At 40.3% G+C, this 13,413-nt stretch overlaps 2 protein-coding genes across 10 annotated transcripts in view; one reads left to right on the plus strand and one right to left on the minus strand.

Moving 5' to 3' along the window:
- The window catches only part of CCDC81 (coiled-coil domain containing 81), a 367,311-nt gene that overhangs the window by 327,160 nt on the left and 26,738 nt on the right, over nucleotides 1–13,413 (minus strand). The gene's annotated exons all lie outside the window — the stretch shown is intronic.
- Nucleotides 1–13,413, plus strand: part of PICALM (phosphatidylinositol binding clathrin assembly protein) — a 107,214-nt gene that overhangs the window by 83,790 nt on the left and 10,011 nt on the right. For 5 of the 9 annotated variants that reach the window (XM_063430989.1, XM_063430981.1, XM_063431007.1 and 2 more), the window contains 7 exons: nucleotides 2,803–2,913; nucleotides 3,371–3,502; nucleotides 3,844–3,874; nucleotides 5,367–5,466; nucleotides 7,456–7,479; nucleotides 12,026–12,085; nucleotides 12,687–12,791. In XM_063430989.1, coding sequence (XP_063287059.1) covers nucleotides 2,803–2,913; nucleotides 3,371–3,502; nucleotides 3,844–3,874; nucleotides 5,367–5,466; nucleotides 7,456–7,479; nucleotides 12,026–12,085; nucleotides 12,687–12,791 — 563 coding nt within the window. The remainder of the gene's footprint in view (nucleotides 1–2,802; nucleotides 2,914–3,370; nucleotides 3,503–3,843; nucleotides 3,875–5,366; nucleotides 5,467–7,455; nucleotides 7,480–12,025; nucleotides 12,086–12,686; nucleotides 12,792–13,413) is intronic. The other 4 variants (XM_063430994.1, XM_063431040.1, XM_063431032.1 and 1 more) reach the window with 1 other exon arrangement.

Raw genomic sequence — 13,413 nt, forward strand, 5'->3', positions numbered from 1 at the left:
TATATATACAACAAAATAATCTTCTAGTGTAGTATATTGCAAACACAGACTAAATGTATAGGGTGAAAATGGCCACTTACATCTACAAGAGCTAGCACAATACCTCGCGTAAAATGGCATACAGTGATACAATACCCACTGGTGGATATGGGACCAGTCGCAATGGTGAGCAGAATCTTATAGTGTGGTACCCAGAGTTAACAGTGGACCAAGAATAAACATATTGGCTACTCGCATGGATAGAGCTTTTAATGAGCTCTAATAATTCATCTTTGCGCTGTATAATCCCTGCTCCAGGATATGAGAGTGGTGCATATTCTCCGGGGTAGTGGTTGTGCATAAACAAAAAAAAATGTAAAAATTCATAGTCCTCTCTGGTATTATCTCCACCAAGGATATGTAAGAGACCAAGCAAATCTTCGTATAAAATCCAGTAGTCAGCCAGAAGTTCATATAATCCACAAATTTTTATTAGAAAAATAAAAACTCTAAAAACCGTAAAAAGTAGAAATAAAAAAAAAACCGTGGAGGGTGCTTAAAGGGAGGGCGACTCCCAAACACTGCACTGAACCTTATCTGGTAATTTTACTTCCACATTCAGATCTGCCCCATTTGGGTGATTGTTTATGATAAGAGTTTTGTGTATTCGCGCAACTACCTTTTGCTTTTTCTCTTGCGTTCACCCTCTTTGTTGGTTAGGTGCCTTGTTCCATTTTACAGGGAGTGCAGAATTATTAGGCAAGTTGTATTTTTGAGGATTAATTTTATTATTGAACAACAACCATGTTCTCAATGAACCCAAAAAACTCATTAATATCAAAGCTGAATATTTTTGGAAGTAGTTTTTAGTTTGTTTTTAGTTATAGCTATTTTAGGGGGATATATGTGTGTGCAGGTGACTATTACTGTGCATAATTATTAGGCAACTTAACAAAAAACAAATATATACCCATTTCAATTATTTATTTTTACCAGTGAAACCAATATAACATCTCAACATTCACAAATATACATTTCTGACATTCAAAAACATAACAAAAACAAATCAGTGACCAATATAGCCACCTTTCTTTGCAAGGACACTCAAAAGCCTGCCATCCATGGATTCTGTCAGTGTTTTGATCTGTTCACCATCAACATTGCGTGCAGCAGCAACCACAGCCTCCCAGACACTGTTCAGAGAGGTGTACTGTTTTCCCTCCTTGTAAATCTCACATTTGATGATGGACAACAGGTTCTCAATGGGGTTCAGATCAGGTGAACAAGGAGGCCATGTCATTAGATTTTCTTCTTTTATACCCTTTCTTGCCAGCCACGCTGTGGAGTATTTGGACGCGTGTGATGGAGCATTGTCCTGCATGAAAATCATGTTTTTCTTGAAGGATGCAGACTTCTTCCTGTACCACTGCTTGAAGAAGGTGTCTTCCAGAAACTGGGAGTTGAGCTTGACTCCATCCTCAACCCGAAAAGGCCCCACAAGCTCATCTTTGATGATACCAGCCCAAACCAGTACTCCACCTCCACCTTGCTGGCGTCTGAGTCGGACTGGAGCTCTCTGCCCTTTACCAATCCATCCATCTGGCCCATCAAGACTCACTCTCATTTCATCAGTCCATAAAACCTTAGAAAAATCAGTCTTGAGATATTTCTTGGCCCAGTCTTGATGTTTCAGCTTGTGTGTCTTGTTCAGTGGTGGTCGTCTTTCAGCCTTTATTACATTGGCCATGTCTCTGAGTATTGCACACCTTGTGCTTTCGGGCACTCCAGTGATGTTGCAGCTCTGAAATATGGCCAAACTGGTGGCAAGTGGCATCTTGGCAGCTGCACGCTTGACTTTTCTCAGTTTATGGGCAGTTATTTTGCGCCTTGGTTTCTCCACACGCTTCTTGCGACCCTGTTGACTATTTTGAATGAAACGCTTGATTGTTCGATGATCACGCTTCAGAAGCTTTGCAATTTTAAGAGTGCTGCATCCCTCTGCAAGATATCTCACTATTTTTGACTTTTCTGAGCCTGTCAAGTCTTTCTTTTGACCCATTTTGCCAAAGGAAAGGAAGTTGCCTAATAATTATGCACACCTGATATAGGGTGTTGATGTCATTAGACCACACCCCTTCTCATTACAGAGATGCACATCACCTAATATGCTAAATTGGTAGTAGGCTTTCAAACCTATACAGCTTGGAGTAAGACAACATGCATAAAGAGGATGATGTGGTCAAAATACTCATTTGCCTAATAATTCTGCACACAGTGTATATCCTCTTTGTTTGTTTTTAGCCACTATTGGTGCGGTTTACAAGCATTTTGCTAATCCCATTATGAGCTTGCATTATGGAAGGCACCCGGTTCTTTGGATTCAGCCATTCTGTTAGTTTTTTTTAGATCTACTTTTTTTAGGACTGGACACTTCCAGGGCTTATTGTTTACGTTTATGGGTGTATGTCTTGCATGAGCATGAATTCAACCATGCAGCTTGTTCCTGCACGTCCTTCTAATACTTTTTCACTCATCCATTTAGTCCTCTTCTGGGAGCATAGATCGAAAAATTTTAATGTTCCCTCCAGATCACTTTTCTAATAACTTTGTAGAAAGGTAAAAAAAAAAAAAGGATTGATTTCATCTGAATTAAGCATTCTCTCAAGAAACTTCACGATTTCTTATCCCCAGCCTTGCTCCTCAGTGGATTCCGCAAGTTTATTCTGTATGATGTCAGACCCTCTAAATCTAAAAATATCAAGTGGACTTTATATATTTTTATTAACATTCTCTTCTCTTTTTTTTTTTTTTTTTTTTTTTTAGGATTCACACCATCTGTAGCTGTTCAACCACAGACCTCCGGCGGCCTTAATGTTGACTTTGATTCTGTTTTTGGCAACAAATCTCCTACTAATGTCAATTTAGACTCTACGGGTAGGAATGTTTTCTGTCATTCTGCTTCTTCCCAATACCAGCTGCTAATCTTAGGTTATGCTTGCTGACACATTTCAAAGTTATCTCTCATTTAGCCGTTTGTAATTTCATTTGGCGATTTGTTGTTCTGACATAGGACTGCATAGATTCTTCGCAAAAATGTAGCTACTTTGAAGTGAGTCTGTCTCCACTTTAGGTTTTAATACACAGACTGTTTTGAAACGGATAACGTACTATGCAGCCAGCGATTAGCTCACTTACTGAGTTACTGTAGCCTTTATCGCTGCCATTTAAATATTTTGTGGCTTCATAACTTTTTACAATTCACTGGCGTTACGCTCTTGCCTGTTTGAGCATCAAAGATATATACTCCAATTATTACAATTCTCAAATGCTGATATGTTTCTAAGCTCTAGGATTTTCTGTTGACTCCTAAATCTATGTAATGATTCTTCAGGTTTTGAAGATTTGGGCGGGCTCCTGAAACCAACGGTAACGTCTCAGAATCAGAGTCTTCCCTCTGCCAAGCACCTGCCAAACAAACTGGTCTCAGACGATCTGGATTCATCCTTAGCCAACCTTGTGGGCAGTGAGTAGGCTTGCAATGCGACTAAATGTTTCCAATGTCCCTGTATTCATTATTGTGTTTAGAGATCTCTCTCTCTTATTGACTCGCATGCTGTAGTGCATTTTAAGAGTACTATCAGTTAGCTTGTTTGAGTGATTTAAACTAAACCGAAAGACCATGACCCTGACTTTAGAATTTACACAATTTTTCTCAATGGAAAATAGTTAATCGCCATTTATTTTCTTTCTTATACAGAAAAGACCTAATACGCCATATTTATTTTAGAAAATTGGTCTTGTTCTTCTAACTTGTTATATGAAAGTGTGTTTCTTAAAGTATATTCTATTTTTTTTGTTTTGTAGATTTGGGAATTGGGAATGGAACAACAAAAAAGTGAGTGCTTCTACTATTAATTTCTCGTACTTTCACCGTGTGTCAGACTTTGTTTTGATCCTCTAAAAACATCAATGATCACTTGCCCGTCTACAGTGCCACAATAGCTGCTGGGTGAGGAAGGGTTAAATGATTCAGGAGATAGAGGGTTGGATACCTAAAATGTAAATATACTACTTTTTAAATTATTATTTTTCATCCTAGAAAAGTGTATACTACCTACTTTGAATAAAAAACAAATTAGGAAAAGATCTGTGTTTGTATATATAATGTTATTATGCATAAGTGTGAAAATTAAATATTTGGCTAATTAAAGGACCACTATAGTGCCCTGAGGGTGCCCCCACCCTCAGGGACCCCCTCCCGCCGGGCTCTGGAGAGAGGAAGGGGTTAACCACTTACCTTTCTCCAGCGCCAGGCGGGGAGCTTTCCTCCTCCTTCCTCGCGACGTCATCGGCTGAATGCACATGCGCGGCAGGAGCCGCGCGCGCATTCAGCCGGTCGCATAGGAAAGCATTTACAACGCTGGGTCTTCTCACTGTGATTTTCACAGGGAGAAGCACGCAAGCGCCTCTAGCGGCTGTCAATGAGACAGGCTCTGGAGGCTGGATTAACCCTCAGTATAAACATAGCAGTTTCGCTGAAACTGCTATGTTTATTAAAAAAAAGGGTTAATCCTAGAGGGACCAGGCACCCAGACCACTTCATTAAGCTGAAGTGGTCTGGGTGCCTAGAGTGGTCCTTTAACCCCTTAAGGACCAAACTTCTGGAATAAAAGGGAATCATGACATGTCACACAGGTCATGTGTCCTTAAGGGGTTAAAGCTTCTCTCAGTAAGAGCCCCTTGCGTTATTAAATCAAATTCACCGTGCATTTTATCTTCTCTATCTGAAGGACCAGGGAAAAGTCATGCTCTTCCAGGGACTCCTATTGGTAGAGTTTTGATGTGTGTGATATCTTTATACACAAAGATGTCACTTTTTCCACTGCACAATTACAATGGTCCATTTAAGTGCATGGATATTTGTCGTAGACACATGAAATAATCCAAAACTTCACTGACGTTTGTATTGGATAGCTAACCCTTAAACCATTAGGAACAAATTAGTAGGGTCTTGTGTGGCTCTTGGTGTTAACTTGACCTTGGTCTAAGCCTTGCCCTACAGCTCCTGTTTGATTTCCTTAGTTTTCTAAAGTTCTACAAATGCTCGAAGTGTACAAGGTGTGTTTGAATTACCTCATTTTTAATGTAAATCTCTTTAATGTTCTCCAGCCAGAGCTATAAAGGTGGTTTCTGTGCTCATTCTTCTGCGCCCCCTACAAGTTTGTAATACAATCATATATTTGTGAAGGCCTTGTTCCATTTTATATCGTAAGAAAATACGACATTATTTGTAGATTCATACAACCATCTGAGAAAATGTTAGTTGTGGGAAGCTGTATGTCGTCTTCTGTCAGTCTGTTATTTAACAATTACCTCTTCTGTTCTAGTGACGTGCATTGGAGTCAACCAGGAGAGAAGAAATTAACAGGGGGCAGCAACTGGCAACCAAAAGTGGCTCCCACCACAACCTGGAACCCAGCCACTCTGGTAAGTTGGATCAGAATCAATTTGTTTCGCGCATTTTTCCTTGTTTTTACATTTTTTTTAAAAAAAATTTTTAAACTTTTTGAGGGGGGTTAGGAAGGGGGGAAAAAAAGATCCCGTCCCATGCTGACAGTGGAGTTACCCTTCCCCAGCGATGGAGGTCACAGTATTCACCGGATGAAATGCATATGCAACATTTATTTAAATTATTCAACTCTTTTCACTTCTTAAAATACACGCTGTTGAGGAAATAACGATTGCACCAGTTCTAAATGACATAATTAGATAGATTTTTGTTTTTACACCTGCCAACAAAGCAGCCGTCCTGGTCTAATATTAGGATTTCATGTGAACGTATTGTACAAGCTTTTAGACTCCACCACCGAATGGATTTAAGAAATAAACGGAAAATAGGTCATGATTTAATTCCATTCTGTTTTGTGCTACAAACTCCTGAAACCCTCAGTAAAACAGCTAGGCCTGAACGCACAGTCAGCACCCAGCTATTGATTTATGGGATTGGTAGCGTATTGTGTAAACAGAGCTACTTGTCCCCATTGGCAGAATCTGCTCATTTATAAAAGAGGTTTGCCATTATATTTTACTGAACGAGAGACCCTTTTGGTTTATATGTGTAGAAAACTGAGAGGGCTTCCAGACACATTATCTCATTTCCTTTTTGATTTGGAGAGGGGATACAGATTTGTGCTATCTAAAATCTATGTAGATTTTACAATGAAATCCGTTTAATTTTCTCCTGAATCTCAGGAGGTGCCTACTAGTCATTTCAAATGGGATTTCGGCTGATTTTAGGTTAAAGAAATGCTCGGTATTTGCAGCAGATAAGCTATTGAGATGGATCTGTCATTGTCCCAATGTCCTTCATTAAAATTTTTAGTGAAAAAATTATACCGCAAATAAAACAAAAACCTTCAGAGGTTAGTGGACACACAGATCTTTCGCATCTAATTAATAAAAAACTCCAACTGATTTCTATTACTCCTGTGCTGTGTTTCAACACATAAGGGGGTGTGACATGTCTGTCAAAATGTAAATTTATAAATCTGAACCAATTTATCAGGGAACTCTGGCGATGATTGCACACATTTAATTACACCTCTTTTTGGGCGGGGGCCGGTGGCATTTGAGTTGATACATGAATACTAATATAGATATCTGTTAATTTAACCATTGATTGTTTAAATTGGGCACTAAAAATAATAGACTACCAGTTTGAAGATTAAGCATGTGTGTAATTTAGACCCCTTGAACCGTGCTTAGAAAACTGCTCCAAAACATAACCATCACTTAAGTTTTGATAGGTTACTTTAAGTTAAACGCAAGGAGGAGTCTCTACCAAATAGCAGGAATTTGCAACCCGGATCAATAAAATTTGTGTTAATAGGTGACCCAAAACTCCAAATTGGGATTTGACCAAAACTCGAAAGCATTTGCTTGGCAGAAGTTCAATTGAAATGCTAAAATAACTGCTCTCAATTTGTTACTGCAAAAATAAGGAATTATCACGTATCTTCCCTTGACGGAGCACATTCACAGGACTTTTTAATGCATCACTCAAGTGCTGCCTTTATTTGTGCAGTACAGACGAAATTATAGTCAACGTTTCTGTCCTAACCAGACTTTGTAATGCAAAATGTCCAGTTAGGATTGAAACATGGACTAAACTTTTGTTTGTACTGTCCAATGAGTGCGCTTGTCAAGGGAAATTGTTTATGTGGCTGGAGTTTCTTGCCCTGAGGCATTCACAAGACTGGGAGCAGTGAATGCTGGGTACAGAGTTTATAGTTTTATCTATATATCTATATGCCGAAAAACCAAAGAGTTCAACCTTGTGATTAGCAACTTGGGTTCTTGTTGTTCATAAACCGTAACGTTGACTAAAATGCTGTTTTGTATACTGTTTTAAGTTTGTGTTCTAATCCTGTGTTATTGCATTATATAACTGTTCGTCTTGATGAAAACTTTAAACAGAATGGCATGCAATTTCCACAATACGTAAGTTGAACCCCAAACCAGCCCCCTTGCTGCAAATTGGCATGCTGTCCTTAACCACTGCTCTAGCCAAAACACGAGATGCAGCCTCACACTAATCACAGGTGGATTGTGTGCCGACAATCTCTCTTCACTGCATCCTTTATCTGAACTAATGGCATGGAGTGTCAAGTGCTTACACAACTGCTGATCTTTCACTGAGCTTTGGTGTGGGTGTTTGTGGTGCTTTATTTTTGTTAGCTTGCTAACAACTAATTGTGGTGTCAGCTTTGGGAGAGTCACTGGTTTGTAACTAGGTGGTTCTGCTACTCACCGATCACTAAGTCACGGTTCCTTTATTGGCTGCTAAGCAAATTTGTTACCTGCATGAAATCTTTATGCATTTAGTTACACATTTGTAATACTTAAAGTTGGTCATTAACAAAACACAATGTGATCATTGTGTTATAATTTGTGGATTGTTTTTGCTTTGGGGGGTGGGGGAGGGGGAGGTGCAGGAAACGACACATCTGAACGATTAGATTGTCATACTTGTAACAAAAGTGTCTTGAGTTAAAAGGCAAATCTTACAAACTGAATTTTATGAGTTATGAGGTGGGGAGAATGTGTGTGTGTATATACAATGATCAGTCACATCAAAACCACTGACAGGTGAAGTGAATAACATTGATTATATTGTTACAATGACACCTGTCAAGGTGTGGGATATGTTAGGCAGCAAGTAAACACTCCATTCTAGAATTTCAGGTGTTCGAACAAGGTAAAATTGGCAAACAAAAAGATCTGAGTGACTTTAACAAGGCCCAAATAGTAATGGCTAGATGACTGGGGCAGTTCAACTCCAAAACAATAAAGTCTTGTGGGGTATTCCTAGTGTGCAGTGATTGGTACCTATCAAAAGTGGTGCAAGGAAGGACAGCCGGTAAACCGGCATCAGGTCATGGGCGCCCAAGGCTCATTGATGCACATGAGGAACGAAAGCTAGCCCATCTGTTCCGGTCACACGCGAGATAAAATTGCTAAAAAAATAAACAAAACGGGGGGCGGGGCCTGACAGCCAAAATGGCCGGACGTGCTTTCTGAGGGCTCCTGCACCAGCAGGCATTAAAACAACCCTCATGACTACCCAAACTAAGCCAAAAACACGAGAAGCCCAAAAAGAGAACCAGTACCACACGGGGAACAAAATGATACCCGTCCTGCACCGAAACACAACGCTGGCGCCTGGACCGGCCACGCGGCCTACACTAGAATGGAGCCTGAGGCCTGGGGGAAGCGGCCGATCCCCCGGCACAGAACCTCCTCACAAGCGGCAATCAAACAATGCCCTGCCACTCCCCCCTCTGGACCGGCGGGGGATATCCCGGTCCTCGCTGGGGGCGACTACCCCCACAATAACGGCTGCTCAAGCGACAAAGCCCAGAGTAACAAGGGGAGAGCAAGGCCCAATCAAGATGGCGGCTGGGAAACAGCCCACAACGAAACAAGTACTTACCGAACCCCCCAAGCATACACTGGAGTTCTACACACGACTCAGAGCCAGCATCTGGATACAGCTACACACCCGGAGACTGCTCTTCAAGCAAGTGATGCAAGCAGTAGCAGAATGGATCCGCCCGGCAACCCGACGCCACATTGGAGTAAATCTCCCTCGAGTCTCCAGAACCAGCCGCAGATCAGCACGGCGGGAAACAACGCAAAACACCAAGCACCGAAACGAGACCCACCGGTTCACCCACTTCACCCTCCCTCAAATGACCCCAGCATCATATACCCAGGGTGCTGTGCTCCAGCACAGGAGAACCCACGCTACAGGCCGCGACGCTGACCGGAAAGCGGGGAAGTCAGCTGCGGGAGGGGACCACAGGCGGAGAGCCCCCCCACGACCTACAGAAGGGGGAACCCTCCGTTATCCATGGCCTGCCAGCCAGACCTCCAGGGCAGGCGTTGGCTGATCGGAACGGACTGACCCAGAGGTGGACTATGCTCATGCAAGCCCAAACGCAGTGATAAAGCATGAGACCGCTGCATAACTCACATCCATTGTAATGTTGTTTTTTCTTTTTTCGCTTTGCTCCAGCGCCATTGCCTGCCTATATACTGCGCGGCTAGGTAAACGTTAAATATCCTCATAAGATCAGCAGACATGCACCTGCATAACAGGCCAGCACTCCACAGTGTAATGATACCTTCATTAGTTCCCTTCCAAGTTAATCTACCCACTGTGCCCCTATATACGTTATCCTGCCTATTACCTAAAAATGTGCAGCATGTTTTCTTCCAAGCATGCCCCAACTGTGCAGACATGTGTACCTAACATATTTTATTGCCATACTGCAGTTTAAAGACGTGCTGGGCTATAGATAAAAACTTGCCTCACCAAGCAATCTCTCTCCTGATGCTCATAGCAATGTGTAACAAGCCTACTACGTCTAGCCGCATAGTCTAAGCTATCATATTTTACCTATTATTTAAACGAGCTCAACGTTAACATTTTAAGTTACCCACCATTATTTCATGCCTAGCGGAACTTTTCAGTTGCAACTAAATGGTTAAAACCTGTTTAAGCATAAATATAAAAATGTGCATGTTCCTCAAATGTCACTTCAAGTTTTAAACATACTGTACTGAAACTCGTCCATGATGTTGTGACCTATAGAAAGCTTGTTTGTAATTTTCTTAAATGCACGACCAAAATAAAGAATTAAAAAAAAATTAAAAAAAATAAACAAAACAAAAAACGGAATGCTGGCAGTGATAGAAGGTTGTCAGAACACACATGGCATCACAGTTTGCAGCGTATGGGACTGAGTAAGCGCAGACCGGTCAGAGTGCCCCTAATATCCCTGTCCACCGCTGAAAGCACATTCAGTGGAATGTGAGCACCCAAACTGAACCATGAAACAATGGCAGAAGGTTGTCTGGTCTGATAAATCATGTTTTCGTTTAGATCAGGTGGGTGGCCGTGTGCGTCGTTTGCTTCCGATAGCGATAGCCGCAGGATGCATTATGGAAAGCCAGACCGGCAGAGGCAGTGTTATGTTATGTGGATGTTACTTTGACACATACCACATACCTAGAGGGTTCCACTGAAAAAATGAATTGGGAACCCCTGCACTAGAGGGATTTACGGATGGTTAAGCAACTTACTGATGCTGGATGTAATCACGCTCTGCATGAGGACATCCAGCGTCAGCCAAAACCCCATAGCAAAGCATTATTGTATTTGAAAAAAGGGTATATTTATATAGGAGAGTGTTCCAGACTTTTTCTTTATTTTGCTGTAAAAATGCCTTATGAAGACCTTGTAAAATAAATCATTGTCCTGATTACACTGGTCACAGAACAATATCATCCATAGAGTACATGTGCAGAAGTCGTCTGACCTTTTCCAACACAGCAACTCTTTGCTGAGCATTCCTTCTACTTACAAGAGATTCTTTCAGAGTTTCGCTACACAAGTAAACCCCCACAAATTCTCCAGAAAATGTTTTTGCAATATAGAACTGCGTGTTTCACATTAAAGCAAATATTTCTTCCCTCCAATAATGTACGCTGAAGGTAATTGGGAGCAAAATACAGGTGCTCCTCTGTGCTGTTCCGTTCAAAGGTTTTGCTTGTTTGGTTTTTTCATTTTTTATTTTTTTTTTAACAAACAGTTGCTTTGGAATTATTGTTTTTAAGTAAAACTGGTGTAATTTTTATTTTGAACTTTTACGGTTTTGTATTTTTTCTTCTTGTTTGTCTTTTTTTTTTTTTTTTTTTTCTTATGTTGTCAGTCACAATGTTATGATGATATACTGGTATGTTCTCTGTTACTGGAGACTGACACAAATTTGTTGTTCCTCTTACTTGCTTCTCCCCTTAAAATCTGTTCGTTATACCTCTTGTAGACACTTCCCACCAAATTCTAAATCTTACAGCAAACGGACCAAGATTTCACAAACTGTTTAAAGCAATTTCCATCCCATTTAAATAGCTACTTTTGTGTTTAGCAAGCTTGGCTATTCATAAACCCTGATGGTGTAAACCTTGGCCATGTCTTCCTTTGTGTGGCTGTGACTCTCATAACCTGGAGAAGCTCTGTAGGCTGTTATCCTGCAATTTGCCACCTTTGGTATGTAAACTGTTGGTACATAGCAGCGGTCGGCAACCATTGCACTCCGGATGTTGTGGACTTAATCTCCCATGATGCTCTTGTAGCTGGCAAAGCATCAATTGTAATGTGGTCCACAGTATCGGGAGTGCCGAAGGTTTCCTACTCCTGGTATATAGTTAGCCATGGGAAATAACTCTTCCTAACAGGACTGTTTCTCCTGGAAGTATGTAAAGGGGATACCAATTTGCAATCCGGCTTGGGCATTGACTCACTCATACAGAAGTATTTGGAATGTACCATAGCTCAGTCCATGAGTGCCTGGCCTAAATCCACCTATTCTATATGCATGGCCACAACAAATTATCAGTGATGATCTGTAAGCTTTATTGAGCTGTGTACGGTAGTTACTCATCCGTACGAGTTTCATACCCTTTGTCTTTGTTATATTAGGCACCTCCAATAATGGCCTATCCAGCAACAACACCCACAGGAATCGTAGGCTACGGCATGGTAAGACGTTCTCTGGTTATAGTTAATGTAGTGAAGAGTATTAATAACTTGATGTAAATTTACTGGATTCAAGGAGACCTGACCCCCCCCCAAAAAAACAAAAAAAATATATAATGGGAAAGGGGAAAAAAAAATATTGTTTCTAAAAAAAAAAAACTAAAAAAAAACTTTTTTTTTTTTTTTAGTTTGCTCATACATAGACAAAAAGTGTTAATGTACAAGTCAAAGGTAGTCTGTTGAACCATAAATCAAAAATGTTACTCAAATTGGGGAATTAAATCACAGCAGTTTCTACAGGATTTGCTGCGTTATGTTTAATTTAATTTTCTCGATTCAAGGTTTATCACATACAACAGGGTAGCCATTTTCCTATACCTCCCAGCATCATGTGTAATTATATAAATGTTCAGTTAATGGCAGTTTTCATATTTCATATATTGCCAAGGGGGGATATTTATTGGATTCTCTTGTTACGATCTTGTAAAAACAAGTCCTGAATCATTTAGTGTAATTCTCACACGAGTACAGCATTTATTTATTAGTTTCATGTGGTAATAGATATCTAAAATGTTATTTTTCATACTCTTGTCATGCTGTATAGCCACCTCAAATGGGACCTGTACCGGTTATACAACAGCCAACGTTATTATACAACCAGTCCTCCATGAGATCACCTAATCCATTTAGCCCTGTATCAGGAGCACAGGTGAGCAATGAGCAGACATTGTGTATTTATGTAAACAGGTACCCCAAAGCTTCCTCACTACCAATTAAATGAATGTATAGGGACGCAGTAGACTTTGTATTTATCTGAGTGAATTTAGAGTGTTTAATTTTTTAATGTGAAAAAAGTTTGGAATAATTGATTTATGTGATTTTTCAAAATGCTGTATATTTACTTTGTAAGTTGAGCGGACATTCTGTTTTTAAAGGCACACTCAGACAAACCATTCAAACTGAGTGGATAATCTAACTTTATCTTTACATTGAAAATGTGTTGCTGTTATCAGATCTGGAGTTTGTTAAATATTCCTTGCTTGCTCATGGTACTTTATAGTGAAAAACAAATTCTGCTACGTAGTGCTAGCAAATTTATTAATTTAAGGGTCACTCTAAGCACCATAACTTTTAGTCATTGAAAATGTGAGGTAAGAGTTTCCTTCTCCATATTCTGCATTTTCATGCATGAGTGATGAGTGGAACAGAAGCTGTTATATAACATTACCTTTATGGGATAGGAACAAAATACCATAGACCAGAATGATCTGATTGGTAGAGCCTCTTCCTGATCTAAGAGCGGTCTGTCTGCTGCTCCTTTCACTTTCTTA

The sequence above is a fragment of the Pelobates fuscus genome, chromosome 1 (genome assembly GCF_036172605.1).
Source record: "Pelobates fuscus isolate aPelFus1 chromosome 1, aPelFus1.pri, whole genome shotgun sequence".
In the NCBI taxonomy this organism is placed as follows: domain Eukaryota; kingdom Metazoa; phylum Chordata; class Amphibia; order Anura; family Pelobatidae; genus Pelobates; species Pelobates fuscus.